The sequence below is a fragment of the Mercenaria mercenaria genome, chromosome 6 (assembly GCF_021730395.1).
Source record: "Mercenaria mercenaria strain notata chromosome 6, MADL_Memer_1, whole genome shotgun sequence".
Taxonomy (NCBI): domain Eukaryota; kingdom Metazoa; phylum Mollusca; class Bivalvia; order Venerida; family Veneridae; genus Mercenaria; species Mercenaria mercenaria.
Genome location: NC_069366.1, coordinates 58218514 through 58239875, shown reverse-complemented (window position 1 = coordinate 58239875; position 21362 = coordinate 58218514). Strand labels below are relative to the sequence as shown.

At 34.5% G+C, this 21362-nt stretch overlaps 1 protein-coding gene across 2 annotated transcripts; it reads right to left on the bottom strand.

Moving 5' to 3' along the window:
• Positions 1-1489: 1489 nt before the first annotated feature.
• On the bottom strand, positions 1490-17825 carry LOC128557774 (carbohydrate sulfotransferase 14-like). Of its 2 annotated transcripts, none has more exons than XR_008371373.1 (3): positions 17535-17825; positions 7730-10292; positions 1490-5537 (listed from the first exon to the last, which is right to left on the bottom strand). XR_008371373.1 is itself a non-coding variant. In XM_053546040.1 (3 exons), exons 1-3 carry the CDS (start codon positions 17617-17619, stop codon positions 4752-4754), a joined length of 1020 nt encoding a protein of 339 aa, XP_053402015.1. In that variant the 5' UTR covers positions 17620-17825; the 3' UTR covers positions 1530-4751. The 2 variants fall into 2 exon arrangements, 1 of the variants encoding a protein (XP_053402015.1); XM_053546040.1 differs by having other exon boundaries at positions 1530-5537; positions 7730-7878.
• Positions 17826-21362: the final 3537 nt, after the last annotated feature.

The window sequence follows — 21362 nt, the reverse complement described above, 5'->3', positions numbered from 1 at the left end:
AACTCAGTATTTTTGAAGAAGTCTAACTCTACCCTTCTGTTTCAGAGGTAAATTCACTTTGAACAGCAAGAAATCGCTTATAAACTTGAAATTTTTCCACTTTTGTACAATAAATCAATAATAAGTCTTGAAAGAAGTAAACACTTACTAGAAAAAAATGAAAATAAGGAAAAAAAATTGGTCCCAGTGGGGCTTGAACCTACGTCCCCCTGAAAATTGCAGTCAAAGTAGGTTTATGATAGGAATTGAATACTCTTCAAAAAGGAGTACTCTATTATGGGTCTAATACTTTAAGACCTGTACTTGTGACGATGCGACGTTATACACAACAAAATAAATAAATAGATGTACTTTCACTAATATTTCACTGCGCCAATTTGAAGCTGACAGACACATATTTGTTCTTAATGACAATTAGCAATCGTTTTTACCTTTAATGTGTCTTAGGGCTTAGTTGAAACTGTATGTTAGAGACCATTTATATATTTCTTTTCATTTTTTTTACCAAATCATATCAGGGATTTTCTTTTCTTATATTTTCATAATTGCTCAACAATATTAATTGAGATGTTTATTATAAAAAAAAATAGTTGCCATCACACTTGAAACTAGACATTGTTACAATAAACTAGTTCTTGATAAACAGTGAATATACAATGAATACCACTATTGAAGGCAGAAATCACTTTGTCCGCTGCTAAGATCTAGGCCTCTAACTTAGAGACGCCGACTTTGATTTGGTTTGCAAATCTGGAAATTTAGAAACTTAGCTATCTATTTTTCTATTTAATTTTCTTGATTTTTTAAAATTTCTCAATAGATTTGACAACTTTCAGAAATTTGAAATCAAATCCTCACAGGAGTTTACGTTGCCGGTTTGATTTTTTGGGCGAATAGCCAAAGAGTGAACAATACGGTTCAGATTCTCTTAATACCATATGCCTACAAGCAACAATAAACAATCACCCCGAAATAGTCCTAACATTTCCGCAGAACAGTAATAACATGTATGGCATATAAATATGTATAGCTGTCAAAAATGTCGAAGCTCAATTACCAAAGTACCATCATAAAGTCCTTTAAAATGATGCTTATAATTTACTGTCATTATCATGTTTTCAAACTTATATTACGTGAATGTGCGGAAGGGCTTGAACCGTAAGGCAGTTCTGCACGTTTGATACACCGGAAGTGATTGCGTAACGTCATTTATCCGGAAAACGTATCTACGTTTTCTAGTAAAACCTGGATTAGGCGGACGGAAATGAAAATCATTTATAAATGAACGGCAGCCCGCGACTAAATTTATTACAATGGCACTGTTACTCTCTTTCTAAAGTTAAACTATGATATTAAAACATTTGGCATGTTAAATAATTCAAAATGATGTCTGAAAGTTAGCTTGAAATGTGCGTTTCACTTTAATCGTGATCAAATGTCTCAAAAATAAGCACAGGGACCTATTAATTCCATTTCACCAAATTATAGACCATATATTTATTTAAGACTTTGAGAAGTTTCATTAAAATCTAGAAAAATTTCTATTCGTGAAAATGTTATGAAAGTAGCGATTTTCCCATAGACTTCCATTATGAAAACTTGCGTGAGGTCCAATTTTTTCAGGTCAGTCTAGCAAAAAATCAGGCACATGATCCTATCGTTTTTATTTGCTGAACTTTCTAAGTATATTCTGAAGTTTTGAAAAATCAGAGTTTCTACATTGTAGAAAAAAAATTCGATACAAACGTGAAAGCATGTATTTTACAAATGTCGGATCGTATTACACAAACACTTGTATGTAGTTCCATTACCTTTACTATATTTGTCCTAAAATGCACAAACAGACTAGACAACAGACTTGTTCAATTTTTATCACATGTTTTTATCCACTTTTGGTCTCAAGGTAAGGTATATACATCATAGATTCATAGAGAGCTTAATTTTTCCCTTGTGCATAAAAAGAATTAAATTGCCGAAATTGAAATTCACTCGAAACCAATATGATTTTGATGGGCAAGCTGATCAACATTTTAGAATGGACAATTCGTTCGAGGATATTCAGAAACTATATTTGGTACGAGTCTTATTTTATATATAAACTGCAAAATGTGTAATCACAACAAATTTCTGATGATAGAATCGTTGATGACACTGTTTTTAATAATAAGATGTTGATGTTTGTCTTGAGAAGAGAAAGAAACGTAAACTCTTCCTAATGACCTTTCCAAGATTTATTTACACAATCTAACTGTCATATCGGCTATCAATTTTGCGTACTGGTACAAATGTTGAAACAAATACAGAGGCTGTAACATGTTCTCCTGGTATTTTTATTTATGGACAATTATGATTAAAAGTGTCAAATTTTATGAATCCTTGTCGCTACGCAGTGAAAAAAGGCCCGCTGTGAAATTTTGAAATCAGTCTGCAAAAATTGAAGCGAGCGGAAGCTGATTTTCAAAAGGAAACCTTTTTTATTCTAAAAAAAAATGGAGCGGGAAATCCTTTGACCAAGCAATCAGTTTGGTGTGGCTTAAAGTAGTAATGAAATACCACTATCGGCTTTAAATTGGTGTTATTACATAAAAGCCATATAAAAGGTGTTATTATATAGTAAACTTGATAAGGAAAAATCTATCTGGGATAAAACATTAGGCTTTAATTCTTCTATGTAAAATTCTGAAGTCTTTTCTGTCAATATTATTTTTTTTTTAAAGTATGATCATAAGAAAAACACCCTTATAAAACGGTCTTTACGGTTTGATAAACATTCAAGCATAATGTGCTCTGATGTATGGGTGTTTGTACGAAGGGCGTTATATAGAATTCAGTTCAAGCGAGTTTCTCTAACGAGAAGAACACCTTCATTCAAATTCAATTTGCGATATTTATCATGTTTTGAAAGTATAATTCGTACAAAGCGTTTCGAAATTTAATATATTTATTTTTAAGAAAATGTAAGACAATCTTGAAAAGGCATAGGAATATATTCAGAGCATATTGAAATATATTATTTTTATCAAAATGTAAGATAATATCTAAAGTATCAGGTAAACGTAGACAGCATATTGAAATATGTCATAATGTAAGACAATATATATGAGATATACACACATATAATGATGTAACATTATATTAGCAAGTAAGTTCCTGGTGAAAATTTGTTTTATGACAATTTTATGATAACAAATATGTTTGTAAGCATGTCTGAGCACGGTCCGTTGTTTGATATTCCGAGGAATAGTCTGAGGAAATCCACTGAAAGTTAGATCTCCGTGCATGCCACGGATTCTATGCCGTTCCTCTGATATTACAAAGAATTCAAAGAGGTTTTACGCAGGCGGCCAATATTCCTTTGACGAATATACGATCGAACCTGAGACTTTATCAGTTTTTTTTTTAAAGTATTTCTTGGAACTTCTATGATAGTTTTTATTGTGATATGCTTCATACATGTTTCATTAAGATGAATATATCTGTGCTAAATGAATGCAGATCTCGCAATAAAATCATCTCGCTGATTGCACAACAGAGTTGTTGGTTTATTTACTAGTTAAAGACCACTAAAATACATCTACCACACTCGGCGATTTTAGATTTTGATACACTTTACGAGAGTAATCAGACATGTTCTGCAGTTTTCCGAGATTCTCATCCATCGCCAAAACCATTCGCGGACAACAGAAGAGGATTGAGCTCGGCTTTGCAGTGAAAACGCATGCACACGCCGGGAATCTCGCTCTTATTACCTGTCCTCACCCATTTTGTCGTTTTCATTGCCAAGCCGGATTCAATCCACTTTCCTTTGTTGAAAAAAGTGGCGTGAGAACTACCTTGTCATTCTTTAAATATCATCGGCAAATTCTGGATATTTTAAAGAAGCCTGTAAATCGAAAGCTGTGGGTTATTTGCTAAATATAGATTTATGAGAAATAATGGACAAAACACGGCGGGTAGTCAATGAATTGAAACCTCTCTTGCAGCAGTTCTTGTGTGAAAAAGCAATTCAGATGATAATCGATGTTTAAAGTCCCCGCCTATTCATGTCGAAATGATATTAAGCCTCTCGATAGAAAATTGCCATACCCATAATTTAAAAAGTCGAACCGGTTTTCTGATAAACGCTTTAAGACTGTTTCATGGATTTCTTACCTGTACTTAAGAAAAATATTCCGCACTAATCGGGATCCGAATCCTCGACCTCTGTGTCTGACATTACAAAAATAATCATAAAGTATGATTTTAAAACATTGTTGTTGACTAAATTGTTGTTGGCAGAAAAATAACGCCCTTTTATAACAAGATCAATGGGTGACAGAATGCTTTCTCTTGACAACATTGTTACAATACAATTTTTAAATTATTAACCGGTAAATAAGGTAGGTGCACAATTTTGTTCTCTGAATATACTTTCAAGTGATAAGGTAACTTTAAGAATTTGCTAGTCCTAAAATGCTTCTAAGAACTTGTCAGAGCTAATCGTGCTTTTAAGAATATGAGCTAAACATGCTTTTGTGCTAATACATAATTATATTCATTTTAAAAATGTAACATCATCAAAATACCTGATAAGTTCTGATTTTCATACATACTGGTTTATCTCCCGTAATATTGCCAACGTACATGAAGTTATTCCCCTTAATTAAATCTATTACATAGAAATCTAAACAAAAGCATCTCAACTTCTGTTACGAATATTTCTTCAAAATATGGAACTTGAAAAAAAACAACTTTGACCACTTGTAGCTTTTTCAGTTCATCAGATGTAATGGATAAGGAAAGCCAAATATATAATAGTCTTTGTAATATTTCTCCCACAATTTATGTATAATGTCATTTGGAACTTTGCTAAAATACAGTTTTAACAGCTTATCACTCGATTCAGAAGTGTAACCTGTTTCATTTCTTGTTGGTATATCAACTTTTCCACTGGCACCGATGTCCTGTAACAAAGCTTTAATATCGTCGTTAAAATGGTGTTGAAGACCAATAAAGTCATACTGCATTTCACACGGCCGACACCTTTCAAAATACGGATACATGTGTCTGTTTATGTTTTTCATTTGTTCGTCTAAGATAAGTTGCAAATAATTTTCAAGTGAAAACGAAGGGTCTCTAAAGTGCTTCCTATAAGCACGTCTTTCTCTATATGCAGATAGTAACCTTTCTAGTGGTTCTCTTACCAACATTACACTGATACGATGTTTCTCAGACATAATTTCCTGGAAATTATTCATGCATTTTCTTCCGTATTCACCCACCGTATGCACTGTGAGACTGTTGATATCACCGGTAATGTTGTGGTCAAGAACGTAAAGCACGCGTTTCGTGTTCGTCGAAGCCACTTTACAGTTGTAGCAAATTGTTAAGTTATAACTACGACTTCTCATAAATTCCCGATCGTATCTACATTTTGTATTGGGATTAAGTCGTAAATTGTTTTCCTTCAGAAATGTTTGACATCTTTCCTTGACAAGGTTTGCGCGTTGTTTCGCTGAAAGTCTTTGCCCATTTTCATTAAACAACTTGTGCATTATCTGAAAAAGTGACAGAATGTTAAAAACAAATTTGATTCCACTTTTAAGTTAGGATCTCTATGAGGACTTTCTATTAGGTTTTTTAGAAAGCGATATTTATTTCATATATGATAACTCAATCCGTTCGTTCGAAAAACATCGAGCCCTTAATATTCTTTATATGAGTCCTAGGAAGCACCAACAAGGTTGTTTCTCTATGTTTTAGATGTGAATATTCCATGACTCCGAACAAAACGTTTTGATATAATAATATACCGCCATCTAAAAAAGATAAAAGGTAAGGGTAGATTTCCCGGAAGCCCAGAGGACCCAAAACACAGCCATAGAGCCGTGCATCGTAAAGTAGGCCCACAACAAAAGAAGCTGTAACGAAAAAAAATATTGTAGATGGGTTGCTTCAAAAATCCAACAACAAAGACATCATAAATATATGCAAAATACAGAAAATGGGGGTTAGGTGGTAAGGGTAGATAAAAGGGTCGGATGTTGGGGAAAGGTGGAGCAAGGATGAATATAAAACAGGGAAAGCCACGTTCCTTAAACGTAGTATTCCCAGTGTGGGGAATCACGTGACTTAAAAAGGCAGCTTACACGGAAAAATGGCCGACAATTTTTCCGATTCGTCAGGAAAATCAAGGTATTTCTACTGATAAACCTTTGTTTTAGATGTTCTAATATATCCTATCATATGCCCCTTACCTTCCGATTTCCTCCGGTACCCATACTTTGTTCCATTCACCTTTATTTTCCGAGAACACTCAGGAAGTTTGATTACATTCGCAGTTTTTGGGATGACGGTATCCACGGACTGACACAATTTTGTCCAAAAAATACTAATTACTGAAGTAAATGACAATACAATCACATGAAAAGTTAACCAAGTACCCAGTCCATCATAAACATGTAACGTACTGGAAAAATGCAAAGCTGCCAAAAAGAGTCTGTAGTTTATGATATCGGTAACCCTGTTGTAATAATGTTTTGGTGATATGTAGATTTCTACCATTCAAATCCTCCAACTTTGAGCATGCTCTGGCATAACGAATAAGTTGCGAAATATAGACACCGTGTGATGCCGCTCGAGAAACATCTCCATCAAGGTGTGGGGAGTTGACAATTTCAAAATCTCTTTTATCGTATATTTTAATTTCTAGATTTCCATTCACAATTGTTAAATTTATTAAGTTGTAACTCTTTTGGATAAATGTGTTTCACCATTTTTGAAAAATATACGTTATCCATATTTAAACCTAAAACCACCAGTGATAAGAACACTACTCCAGCGTGTAGTAAAACTGATAACAAATGAAATAGACAAAAAGTCCAAACTTGATAATGCGAAAAACTGCGTTCGGGATAAATGGTTAACCAAAGTTGATGTTTGCTTTCCTCTAGAAAGTGAAAGAACTGTCAAAGGACAAAGACAAGAAGGTAGTTGCATGTTAGAAATACCCTATACATCGGAAACTTTACACAGGGTCTTTTAAAGACACGGTGTGAATTCGAATTATCTGCTATGTATAATTTGTGTACGTGTGTAACGTACCAAATCACATTTCTGTGATTGTTGACGTCGTTTGTGATGTCAATGAAATTGGCCAATCCAACTATTCATCAACACTTTAGTAAAATCGGACGTCACAGTGAATTTGAGACGACAGAGATGAGGGTTGTCAATGAGGCGAAAGCGATCACACAACATTAACTAGGTGTTTTCATGAATGTGTTCTTTCATGTCACATTCTAATTTTTCTCGGGGAGCACCCAACAACCCCAAACCTGCTAGAGAGGGCAGAGCACATCCTCCAACTCTTATCCACGTCAGCGCTATGCAGTTACCATTCATTTGTCCAATAACCACAAACATATTGGCAAATGAGTATGTGAGGGTTGGGTGGGGGTGTGGGGGCTCCGTGGCCGGGTGGTTAAGGCCGCTGACTTCAAATCACTTGCCCCTCATAGATGTGGGTTCAAGCCACACTCGAGGGTGCTCTTCATGTGATGGCTTATTGAAGGTTGGTGGTTCTATCAAGGTGCCCACAAATGTTGAAATAATGCACAGACGGGCATCTGGGGTTTTCCTCCACGGCCAAAGCTGGAGGTCGTCATATGACCTATAATTCTGTCGGTGTGAGGTTGAGTTCAACAAAAACCAAAACAAAATGCAAATTTATTGAGACATGTGTACTTACATATTTAGTTTTGATATAATCACTTCCATAGTCCTTCCCGTCATATTTAGTTTCTTTTGGTCTCCTAACTCCATCACTTCGATCACTTGTTCTGTTAATGTATTTTGTTTCTCTCACTGCTTTAGGTACCTCAATATGTTTTACCAGCACTATCGCAAAAAAAAAATTGAAAGAAAGTAGACAGTTTGATAAAATAAAAATGGTAAACGAAGACTCGTTATAGGTTACCTACAAATATTCATATTCATATATATGAACAAGATTTAATTACTAATCACATCACACAAATTTCTATTATTGGAATGTGGTTTTTCCTTGTGGATATTAATCCTTTTTACTCCGAAATTGCAAACATATTTGAATTCTAAAAACACCCTATTTACTTATAATTGATAAATACTAATAATGAAAATGTGATCAATTGATTTGGTGTGAGTAGTTGAACATAATTGAATGAAGTTGTTAGATTATAGAAAATATTGTACGATCGTATTCATTCTAGATTTAAAAGCCTAAATACGCATACATACTTTACCTGTTCAGAAATTTATATAATAGTTCGGCGTTAATATGTATGTTATTAAATCTCGTTCAAGTGAAATTGAAGAAAATAAGACCTATTAAACAAACCCGATAGCAAGCTTAATAAGAAATTTAAATTGCATATTTTTTTTGCGTTCAGAATCCGAGTCACATGAAGACTATTCCAGTTGTTTGATGGGATGGAGTGTGGAACACACACTGGTGAGGCAAACGTGAGTTGAAGTCAGCAACATTAACCATGCGGCTACGGAGCCTCCTTTCAATTTAAAGCAAGATCTGTAAGAAGATTCTTTCTGTAGCAGAGAACGCAGCCAAACATCTAAAACTTTATTTTAGTTTTGTAAACAAGCTAGTTAAATCTCAAAGGCAACACTGCGTGTATCTAAGATATGACCACCTTATTGCTGTACACGAAACAGTAGATGCCTGAAAAGTACTTGCTGAACAATTACCTGCCATCATATGAATAAGTATTTCTAAAATTATTTTAGATATGAAACAAATGTATCAGAAAAAGGTATATAACCCAATGTTTGGTTATTTTAAGGGATTTGAAATCAATTTCAAAGTTCAATGTTCTGATTTTATCTACCTTTTGAAATTTAATATATATCTCTATCTTTGTTGGTATAGCTTACAGATAAATTCTGGAATTTCTTTTAGATTGTTTAATAAGGATCTCACTCTGATAACCCTTACTCAAAGATAATTTAAATAAGCGTGTTGTATTCCTGTGGAGCATGAAAAGTCATTGGCCATTCAAATAACTTCTTTTTAATGACATTTAACTGCATCAGTGACTGCTTTGATCGTTTTGTAAATGAGGCAGTCGTCAGCATAGAGCTTCATTAGAGAACTATTAAGAGTCTCGTATCGTTAATTAACGCTAAAAGGAAAAGTGGGGTCATAATGACTGTCCTTTCTGGGACCACAAAGTTGATGATTTAAATCCAAAGTCAGTGCTTGTTGTTTCCAGTCTCATAAAAACATTTTCCCATCTCAAGAAAGAACCCTTGATTCAGTAGAGATTTTCAAAGTCTAAGAAAACGACATTTGCCACTTGCCTTCAGACAGTCCTGTTGCCAACTTTTAGACTGTGATTATGTGATATCCTTTTAATAAGAAAGTCAGTTAGGATGTTCTGTTTGTCATGATACTAAAGTTTGGTGACGCGTGATCTGTTCTGCCACTCTTCTTTAATATTGGTACAACGTTGACCAGATATCAATCCTTTGAGAGTTAGTCTTAATTTAAGGATGTCTGATATATAGAAAGTTAGTCATAGAGAGATATCCCATTTATTGATTATTCCTTCATGAGACGAGCCGGAATTATATATGGACCAGTTGCCTTTTATAGTTCAAGATTCCTTAAATATTTACGTAATTATGATATCTTGTACAGCTGGGAACCTACAGACTGGCGCCATTGTACTAAACTGTGCAGGTCTTTTATACAAAGGCTGTCATGAATTAAGAAATAATGTATAGAAAACCCGTGTTTTAACATTATTAACACACAGAAAGAGGTTATACCTCCGCGGAATAACTTCACGAGGGCGAAGCCCGAAAGAATTATTCTGGCGACGTATAACCGGTTTTGAGTGTATTAATTTAGGTAAATTACGATTTTGCTATACTTTATTTCGATTCCAATATGCACTTAATCTTAAACAGTAGATAAAATAATAGTCGCAACAAAAACATTGACGTCATCGCACAATAACGTGACGTCATTTTAGCGTAAACGTGTTTTAACAGAAACCACCAGTGTATTATAATTGACGGTTGGCAATATCTGGTTTTGGGAATTATCCAATCATTGTTTTGTAGTGGGAAGACTCTGGTATTGTGGGGAAAGTGTTTGTTTAACAAAACGCTGTCTCTAGAAGTGGTACACGTAGTGTTGCTAGTGAGGACTCTGTAAGCAAACTGACATGTGTCTTTTAATCTTCATTGATGTCACTTTTGTCCTGGAGATGTTTTTTTCTTCTTCTTGGCTCAACTCATTTTACATTTTGCTGTTTAGCGAAGAGAAAACAAACTGTGAAATGATCTGTTTTATTCTTAACTATTGACATTTGACAGATAATTCACTTATCTATTTATTTACTGATTCATTTATTTATATATTTACGTCTCATCATTGTACACCAATTACATGTACATAATAAAATAGTGTTAAGTGCACATTCAGTTTTGAATTATACGAGACAATTTCTAAAGTATCCACTCTATCGTCTACAAATCCACGTAGATCTACATTTGTTATATACAATGTAATCTATTTAAGGCTTATCTTATTTTGACCTGAAATGATCATTCTTCTAAACATACCCATTATGTTACTCCTAAAGAGAGTAAATTTTAGATATTCTGATGAAAACTAGAAGTGTGTCTCTAGGACACGGATGACCCAACATACTGCGCCGTCCTATAAATAGTGAAGTTTTTTAACAGACCATTTTCACATGAAGGATGTTCGACTAAAATTTTGAAGCAAATTTTATTCAAATAAGGTTGCGCACCTGAGAAACTTTGAATACATTCCTTCCAAAATTGTGTGAGGAGTGGAACTCACCAAATTTCTTCACAATTGCCTTTTTGTAAAATTAAGAAAGGGCCATAATTAAAAAAAAAAAGCACATAAAATGTCCATAATTTATGGTCATCTCAAGGTCTTTCATCTGTGAAATGTTCATACATATATCCTTTCAGTAGTTTTAAGGAGTTGAATACATAAGTTTTTTCTCTAATTTCTATATAGCATATATAGCAAAAGTGTCAAAGGGCCATAGCTGCTACAAAAATAGTCACAGCAAAATTTCCTTCCTTTATGGTCATATGCACATCAAGTTTGTTCATCTGTGAAAGTTTGAAGCAAATCCGGCTAATAGTGTGGTAGGAGTTTCGTACAGACGTACGGATGGACGGACGGACGTGCGGATAGCAGCAACGAATAAGAGCGGGGGTATAAAAAGTTTTCTGTTAAAGTATTCCGAAAAAGTTGTCTCCCTTTGATAATGAATGCCATTTGTAAAGAAATAAAGATAAACAATTGCTGAAAACTGTGTTCCTCCTTGTTATGTGAAATTTCACCACTCGCACGCTATTCAAACGCATCAAAACGACTATATGTAACAGTTCTTTGTACATGGTGAGTTTTTAAAGGCGTTTGACTGTCCGGAAGTGGGCCCTTTTAGGCAGTCCTTTTCCGGAATTTAAGGGGACGCATACTTTGAAATTAGAAAAAAGTGGGTGGGGTATTATAAAATTTACCTGCAAAAAAGTACACGGTTTTGGTAAATGAAATGAATACTGTTTCAACTGTTATAAGTACACAAAGGATTGCTCACTAAAATAAAAATGAGAAAAACTGAAAAAAGAAAGTTATTGTTGAATTACATAAGACTTCTTGTGTACATTCAAAGTCAACAATTAAGACTTTTTGGTGCGAAAATAATAGTGCTTCACTTTGTCCAAACATTTATCAATGTCCTACAGATTCTAATTTAAAGAAAGAATGTGAAATAAGTTCACTGTCTTGCTTTTCATTTGGCATATGTGAGCTAAAACACATTATTTAGTTTGTTTACAAAGTAGTGCATAAGAAAAGATACGGTGGTCGAGGAATGCCACCTTACAAAACTAAAAGAGTATATTCCCCTTAATACATTAAACATTTATCATTACAGAAGTCTAGTGGCTTACAATAAAGGCCTAGAAATGTTGCCATTATTAATTTTTAACTTGGTATTCATGAACTGCAATGCACTTAAATATCAAAACACATTCAACAAACTTTTGAAAATCTACTGTCTTAAAAATCCCTAAAATAAGGTATGAAATTTGGTTGAGAGGTCCAATCAATGTGTATATGTGCAAAAGCAACATTCTAATCTTGTTCACAAAAGTTACTAATGCACAGCAGGAATGTCAATGATCAAAACTGGACGAATATACAGTTATCCTCACTTTAATGTCATTTATAATTTGTCCTTGAATTCTCCACCATACTTTTCATAACTCTGTTTGCACGAGTTGCACGAGAATGCTGTCATTCACGTAAAAAAATGGTGTCAAATAAATTGTAAATGCAATATCATGTAAACGTAGTTAATGGATTATGCAGTTCAAGATAAACTTTATCTCATAACGTAACGAACATGTATAATGTTGTAACAACAATTTTACTTACACTGATTTAAGTAGCAGTCGGTTTATAAGTGACTTTATTGATTCATTTTGTGTTTTGTTATTGTTGTCAAAAGTATAACGGAAGTGCCTCACAACTGAAGCGGAAACCAGTTTGATGCGCAAAGTAGTCCACTGTAAGTAATATTTTTTGACAAATGTCCACAGAAATTAATAATTTTCTAATATTAAAGACGAATATCTGAATAGGATTCATTATTTGATAAGAAATTATAATCATCGACATGTTTTTTTTAAAAATCGTACACGTGCTGACACCTAAGTTGTCTCCCGTTGTTTATTAGAGTTACCTTTCGTCCGGCGCAGTAATACATTTGCAGTGAATCGCCGAGAAGTCGTGGGAAAATTAAAAACCATGTAAACAAACTAAAATTAACCACCTTTTCAAGATGAATTTCAAGTGATCGACATTATGCATTTAACCCGCCTGACCTGTGTAGCATCTTAGATATCTGTTCTAAGGTATTCATTGTGCAGAATGTCATGTTATGTCCTTGCAATGCTAATCCCACTCTGATTTTTTTGTTTACATTTTTTATCAATGAGAAATATGGCGTCCATCCCGAGATGAACTGACGTGGCGTTAAATTTTTACATGTTTAAGCAAACCTGGTGTGTTAGAAAGAAAATCTCATCCCTTCAACATTATTTGGAACACTGTTATTGTAAAAAAACCTGTTTTTTCCTTATACAAAAGCTTAATATTTTGTGTTGAATGTACTTTCACAAACACCTCTGTTTTCCTATTACATTCATAGTACCACATCCTTATCCACAAAATACTGAATATTACAGGTGTCCATCAGTATTATATCAGTTTAGGAATATGTTTTTTATTTTCCCACCATCGATTTCTTCAATATGCACCCCTTCCGCATTGCTGTATGAACTGTGAATGTAGCAATATGCGTCCCCTTAATGTTTAGATCATATACTGACACTTGTTTCGTAAAGTAATATACATGTTTTATATGCTGTTCAATTTTCATGTTTAACAACTCTTTCTTTCTATGATTTGGTGTTGTTTGATTTTTGTTTCTCAAAACGTAATGCTAAGCCTTTTTGTACGTAAGTATTGACCTGGCACTCATTAATCTTCGCCAATATTTTCGGACGTTTTACTTTATATACGGAATATTTGTATTCTGAAAAATTGAAAATATCTTTATTACTAAAGTAACCTATACAGGTAATCGAGGACACGTGGTGTAATAGTAAGATGTCTGTCTTCTAAGCACGTTATCGCGGGTTCGAAACCACACTAGATATTTTTTTTCAATGAAATGTTATCGATACTGCTTTCATTCTCATATTATTTAATGTACCACATTTCATGAAATTTATTTTTTTTCTCTTGTAAAATTTATTTTCTTGAAACGCTGGTGACAAGCAATTTGTCTTCATATCACAGACAGGCCTAACATTTAAAGCAATTTTTATCCGATTTTTTTCTTACAAAGTTTTGATAACTTTCAATAAATGAACAATAAAAATCACGGTAAGTTTGATCAGGTAAGTGGTAAGTTTGCATATAAACCTTGGAAAAAAGATAATTTGGCCTGACGCAGGACTCGAACCAACAACTCCGAGCCCCCTCTCCCACCTCATAACATAATAATTAATGCTCACAAAGAAACATATCAAGAGCTCCGCCAAACGGGGAAATATACGCTCGAAGAGTTATAACAGAAGAGGACGGGAGCAAAATTTAAAGAAATAGAATGTTGAAGCCCAATTGGAAACAATTTCAAGCCCGTTGACACATGGCCTGAATGACACGAACATTTCAGCCATCTAAAACAAGCTTGACTCAAACTAAAGTTATTTAACAGAAACGATCATCCACATACAAGAAATAATGCTAAGTCCACAAAAAATCTTTCCCACGTAGAGATAGGTCAAAAAGCACAAATAAAACTGGCGTATCATCCATGTGGTACCATAGAAAAATTGTGTTGGTTTCTGTACGTGGCAAATAATAAGAAGGTTCCAAAATACGCAATTTATAGGAACAACAAAGGGAAGAAATTCTAAAACAAAAGTCCACAAAAAACAAATTTCTTAGGTTACAAAAAAGAAATCAAGTGTGAAGTCAATACCTTCAATGGTTAATAAGTTATGCTCCGGACACTAAAATGATGGACAGCTTGACCTTTAAGCTCAGTTTGTAACGTTAACCTAAAACCTACAGACCAGGCTCATGTTCTGTGCACATTGTTTAACCACTGTCTACCTACAAGCAAAGTTTAAAGTCAATCCCTCGAATTGTTAATAAGTTCTGCTCCGGACACGAAATATGACAGACATATTTTTACCTTTTAGCTCAGTTTGTGACCTTGACCAATGGCCTACAGACCTTGTTTTTGTGCTATGCGCATTGTCTCAGTGCTACCTACCTACATGCCAAGTTTGAAGTCAATTCCTTGCATGGTTATTTAGTTATGCCCGGGCTCGAAATATGATGGACAGTTTTAAACTTTTCGCTCAGTTTGTGACCTCGACCTTCCACCAACATCGTCTTATCGCCGTCTATCTATATTCTATGTTTAAAGTCAATATCCTAAATGGTTAAAAAATTATGCTGCGGACACGAATTATGACGGACGAACAGAGGGACACATGCGCCATAACATCATATATCCCGTTTTGGAAAAACGGGTGTATAAAAATGCTAAAACATTTACACGGGATTAGTTATGCTAAATTATATATCATTCTGTTTCATAAATATGTGTACGTATTATTTAGCCGTTAATTCACTGTGTCAAATAACTAGTATGTTCAAACTTATCCACGTGTGAAAAATTATGCGTGTTCTCAAAATAGAATAATTAAATGCTACACTGAAAGCAACCAAAATGAATGTTATATATATTAATCATTTCATTCATAGCTGTAAAACTGTTTTGCATAAATGAAGTCGGATTGGATATAATTTAATCTGCGTCTTTAGAAATCGACGTGTGCTGTTTTACGGATGTGTTAACATGTTTTAAAGATTAGATGAAATTTCTACTGGTTGAAAATGATATCAACTGCCAGTCACAGTTACCCGAGAACCACGTCGCCCGATGATAGACCTGTGATAAAGTCTTTACATTGCATATCGCACACCACCAAATGAAATAAAACGGGTGCTTTTCTTTTAAGCACTATTTTAATACAGCAGCCGCGCAGTCAGTCAGAATTATAAGAGATTTAATTGGTAAAAACTTGAAATATGAATTATTTAAAGCTTTTTTACTTCTATATGGAACCGCCTCGGTAGCCTAGTGGTAGAGCGTCCGCTTCGAGTGCGGGAGGTCGTGGGTTCGATCCCCGGCCGCGTCATACCAAAAGACGTATAAAATGGTACTAGTAGCTTCCTCGCTTGACGCTCAGCATTAAGAGGGTAGTGCTAGGACTGGTCAGCCCGGTGTCAGTATAATGTGACTGGGTGGAGTATCTACGGCGTGATATTCCAGTGAGGCAGCACCATAAAGTTGGGCATTGTGCTCACTGCTACAAGTAGACACCGTCGTTTATATGACTGAAAAATTGTTGAAAAAGACGTTAAACCCGAACACACACACTTCTATATGGATAATGATACTAGAGCAAGTACTTATTGCAGTTTTGTAAATGGCTGCACCAAAAAATGTGAATTTAGCCAGAGCAGCCAGAGTTAGGGTTAGGGTTAGAGTTGGTTTCTGGCTACTCCGGCTGTCCTGGTCCCACACATACCAATTAAGGATATACGAGCGTTTTCTTCTCTCTCAAGGTATCCGCCATTTTGTAAAATGTTTCTCCGAATCATGATTTCTTTGTAACAAAATTTAAAAAAAATAATGCTAAATAATTAGATTATGACTAATACCATTTAACAAAAAAGATTTTACTTGTTGCGAAAAAAATCACCATTATTACTGGCTGGCAGTTGCCTAAAACTGATGTAAGATGAACAATGGGGTAGGGGTCGGTAATTTCAAATATCTATTAAAATACACCAGGTTTGGTTCTGCTATCTTTCTGACTGATATAGAAATAAAGGTTTCCGGCACAGCACTTCATATTATCTAGAAAGTATAGATTAAAACAAACATAACTAAAAATATTAAAATTCATCAATTTTTATAGTGTTATTTTTCTAAATACATCTCTTAGATGCACATTGACCACAATTTTTTTTCTTTTCATTTTGAAACATTTTTGTGTGTTATTGAAGCAGCAAAATATTTTCAAAATCCTAACAGCAGACTTTTTTGTGGATCTAGATACGTCTTTTTTTGACAAAAAAAAAAGATGTTGATTGGGGTAATTATGCCAACATGTAAAAAAAACTGAAAGAGATTTGTTAGTGACATCTATGCTTTTCTAATACTGATATCACCTTGTATTCATAGTAGCCTGTAAGACCTGAAATCCCTATAACATTAAGTGGGATATCACATATACTTAAAGTAGACACCCCACCCCCACCCCACCCCCGACTCCATTTCTTCAAATTTACTAATTGTTTGAAATGCATTAAAAGTGGATAAAGAATAAAGAAGTAAAAACGAGTGCGAGGAACTGTGTTTTTAACAGCCTTATTTGTCTTAGAAACTAATATGTTTTTCAAACTCATATAGTATGTAAACAGTCTTTACGGTAGAAAACCTTTGATCCTAAATCCTTGAATTTCAGTTTGAAAAATAACTTTTATCTTTACACAAAATATTGATCTATATGCTTTCCTTTTACCACAATAATTAACTTTTAAAACATTTTGTTAGCATCAAATCAATATTACCATGTCAAAAAATACAGAAATTGACAGAAAAATATATTTTTAATCACAAGTTAGGTTAGATCTTGAGAAAAGGAAGATTATTTAATCTTATTAAAGTCAAAAAGTTGTTACAGTCACAAATGGCTGTCCTAATAATGATGTACAAGTGATATGTGTATCTCTCAAATGAATTACAATATCTATAAGAAAACTCTTAAGAAGCCACAATTAACTAAACGGATGTTACATAGTAGCCGAATAAAAAAGTAAAGAAAGCCAGCAAAAGAACAAAACTTACACAACAACACGCCCACGAGTATCAATATCTTGAAGAAAGATCTTGACAGAAATTTTCTCTTGCAATCAACATGTTGTTCATCCATCTCTATGTTTTCTATATACAGTGGTCCGGCATCCACATGTTTAAAGTCCAGTCTAATTTTTTAGTTAGTCACTAACTGGTCATGATAAACATGACTGATACCACTCTATGCTTTTCTTAAGATGCAAAAAGAGAAATCTGCAGTATTGATATTTACATAAGGATATTTAATTCGTTATTTCAAAATGTATACATTTGTGTATACTACATTTTATCGCATTTATCTATTTATTTTAAGGGATAATCTCAAAACTTTTAATGCTAGGTCATAATATTTGTTTGGTCATTACTGTTTCACACAACAATAAAATTCAGTTAAGTGTTAAACTTTGTTGGGGTTTTTTAAAAAAAAAGTGGACATCTTCCTCCCTATTTCTAGCATTAAAGTGTACGCTATCCAGATAGTTCCTTGTAAAGCTTGAACTTAAAGCTGCTGCATATTATCTTTAAACCTTAGTCGTTCTGCGTTGCAACTAATAGACGTCTCCTTCTTAATTTTACGGAGTTTTTCTGCATTGATCAGTTAAGATTTAATTTTCTTAAAAGGTTCAGTGAAAATTTTTGCGTAACACGAAGACGTGGTGTAGTTATTTTTCTAATTTCTTAACAGGTAATCCTGAGCATATCTAGCGCATCTAAGCATGCCGAACTCGTGGTGTACTTTTGATGTCAATCGCACGTCCGTCATCAGCCTCCGTACCTCCTGTTCTTAAGGCATTAACAAATTCTGCATTTCCGGTAACATGCTAAAAATATCAAGGTAGGTAGGTCGGAATTTTTTTCGGAGGATTTTTTTATTAAGTGAGATTTTCCAGAAATTATTTTTGTGTTAAAAATGAATACAAATAAGGGGGATATGCCTTTAGAGCATCGGTAAATTGATTTCTAACATCACTGACCATGTTTAAAGCATAAAAAGTGCAGTTTTGCAATTTTTTTATTAAAAAGTTGAAAAAAAATTCTCCAAGGCCATAAAAACATTTAGGGTAAGGCCAAAAATTTAGGGTAGGTCGGGATACCGGAAACACACATATTTTACGCCTAACCATACAGCAAGTTTTGTCCAAACTAATCAGGAATATTTCTTGTGGGTGCTCTTTTCGATACATAAACATTTAGTGATTCCCGGACCGTAAGAATTCTGCTCATCGCTGACTCTTTTTCAAAACTATTTCACAGAAATATAATGATTGAATCTTTCGGAATTTTCTTTATCAGATATCGCTATTGTGTACAAATGTTTAGTGTATGACTATGGCCCTCACCCTCAGCCAAAACCTTTAGATCATTTCGCTATGTAAAACATGGCCGCCAGGTTGGGGGAGGGGCGTGGGTGGCAGTGAAGTTTTCCACATAGTCTATAGCTATAAAGGCTTTTTTTGAGAATTGCCTTTTTAAGAACTGCTAAGCTGATTTAACTTGATTTCACGGAAATCTTTCTTTTTTGCCAAATTCCTTCAGATCAGTTGGTACGTTAAAGAATGTGACCATCAGGCAGCGGAACGGGGTTTCTTCATACAGTTTGAGGTCTTATTTGTAAGAAAACGAAACGGCATAAATATTCTACTCTGAATCTACTGTTAGGTTAAGCTATTTGAAAGAAATATGTCTTCTAAAACTTACCTGTTAGGGCTGTGGGAAATGTGGCGTTGTGGCGATTTTCAGGAGTATGTATAACGTAAGTTCGAAAGAATCTAGGCGGCATTTTATTATTTAACACATAATGGTAGGAAATAAAGGTATGAAATAGGATAATAAATGGTTTTCCTGCTTAGCGCCATACACAACAATGCATACAGAGAACATTAAGACCAATGTAAATGAGACTTTGGTTTTCAAGTTTAGCCTGTGTACTTTTTCATTTTCTTTATTTTCGCCGGAAACTGAAGGTCGTCGGACGTCATTTTCTCTGTTGTCAAAAACATACGTATGCTTGGCGAGATCGTACAAATATGTGCCGGCCCTCTTAAGGATATCGTTATATAAAGAAGATTATTTCTACTATGAAATTTGGCCAGCAATATTCTGAAAAAAGAAGAAAAACCACAGTGGTGTGATCCGATTTAGTATGATCTATAGACAGGAAAATGTTTGCATTTATTTGGACGACAACTTGGTAAGCAGGGTAGTCCGTTATAGCAAAACATGTAGTCAATCGACAATAACAGCCCAAAATGATAGCCAACAAACAACCTTTTTTATTATTTGAACCATTAATGTTTTGAGAAAGTCCCTACACTGTACGCTAAGGCATCGGATTACTTCGCAAATGTCTCAGTATGTAAAAACTACCTGATTCGCTTCGGGTAACATATAGTCCATAAAATGTATATGGGACGGATTTTACTTTACATATATTTTACCCGATCAATTTCTTTACGGTTATACGCTTTTCAGCTCATCTGAGCTATAGCTATTGTGTCCGTCCGTCCACACTTTACTTTAAACAACATCTCCTCCTAATCCACAAGTTCAGTTTTGATGAAACTCACAGGAATGATCCTTGGATGACCCACTTTCAAAATTGTGCAAGGAATTGAATTCCACACAGAACTCTGGTTGTCATGGCAACCGAAACGAAAAACTTTAAAAATCTTCTTGTCCAACACCGCATGGCATAGAGCCTTGATATTTGGCATGTAACATCATCTAATGGTCGTCTATGAAGATTGTTCAAATTATGCCCCTGGGATGAAAAGAGGCTCCGCCCCGGGGATCCCAAATTTTACACAGAGTTATATAGGAAAAAAACTTTAAAAATCTTCTTGTCTTTAACCACAAGATCTAGGCCTTTGATATTTGGGTATGTAGCATTACCTTGTGGTCCTCTACCAAGATTTTTCAAATTATTACTGTAGGGTGAAAAGAGGCCCTGTCCCGGGGTCCCAAGTTTTACATAGACTTATATAGGAAAAAACTTTAAAAATCTTCTTGTATGAAACTGCAAGGTCTGGGCTTTTGATATTTGGTATGTTGCATTGCCTAGTGCTCCTCTACCAAGATTATTCAAATTATGCCCCTGAGGTGAAAAGAGGTCCCACACAGGAAGTCCCAAGTTTTACATAACTTATATAGGAAAAAAACTTTAAAAATCTTCTTGTCTGAAACCACAAGACCTAGGCCTTTGACATTTGGTATGTAGCATTGTGGTCCTCCCCCAAGATTGTTCAATTATAACACTAGGGTGAAAAGAGGCCCTGCCCCGGGGGGTCCCAAGTTTTACATAGCCTTATATAGGAAAACAAATCTTCTTGTCTGAAAGTTCAAGGCTTTTAAAAGCCTTTGATATTTGGTATGTAGCATTGCCTAGTGGTTCTCTATCAAGATTGTTCAAATTATGCTCCTGGGATGAAAAGAGGCCCCGCCCCGGGGTCACTTGTATGGGAGTTATATAGGAAAAAATACTTCGAAAATTATCTGATCATATTTCTTAGACTGTTTAATTATAATTAACTGATGACACCAAGAAATTAGGGATCACTTGACTGTGACCTTGACCTACTGGCATACTATTTTGTTTTTTAAAATATAACCTTGAAATTTGGATGACATATACAGTTATGCACACCGTTTTTAACAGCAAAGAAATTTAGACCACGTCAATAACTTTCGATAAAGATTTCAATACTCATCTTTAATGTTCTTAGCCCTGACCTACTTTCTTGTTTTTGAAGCTACAGCAAAAAGATTTGAACCACATGTATAATGTTTGATACAGATTTCAATAATCTTGAATAGTCTTAA

What these genes read in the sequence shown, in the direction of transcription:
- LOC128557774 (XM_053546040.1), bottom strand. Translation starts at nt 17,619, where the DNA reads ATGGATGAACAACATGTTGATTGCAAGAGAAAATTTCTGTCAAGATCT. An exon ending in ACTCGTGGGCGTGTTGTTGT is followed by an intron (nt 7,879 to 17,534) that starts GTAAGTTTTGTT and finishes TTTTTGCGATAG; the next exon opens with TGCTGGTAAAACATATTGAG. An exon ending in ATTATATCAAAACTAAATAT is followed by an intron (nt 5,538 to 7,729) that starts GTAAGTACACAT and finishes TCACTTTTTCAG; the next exon opens with ATAATGCACAAGTTGTTTAA.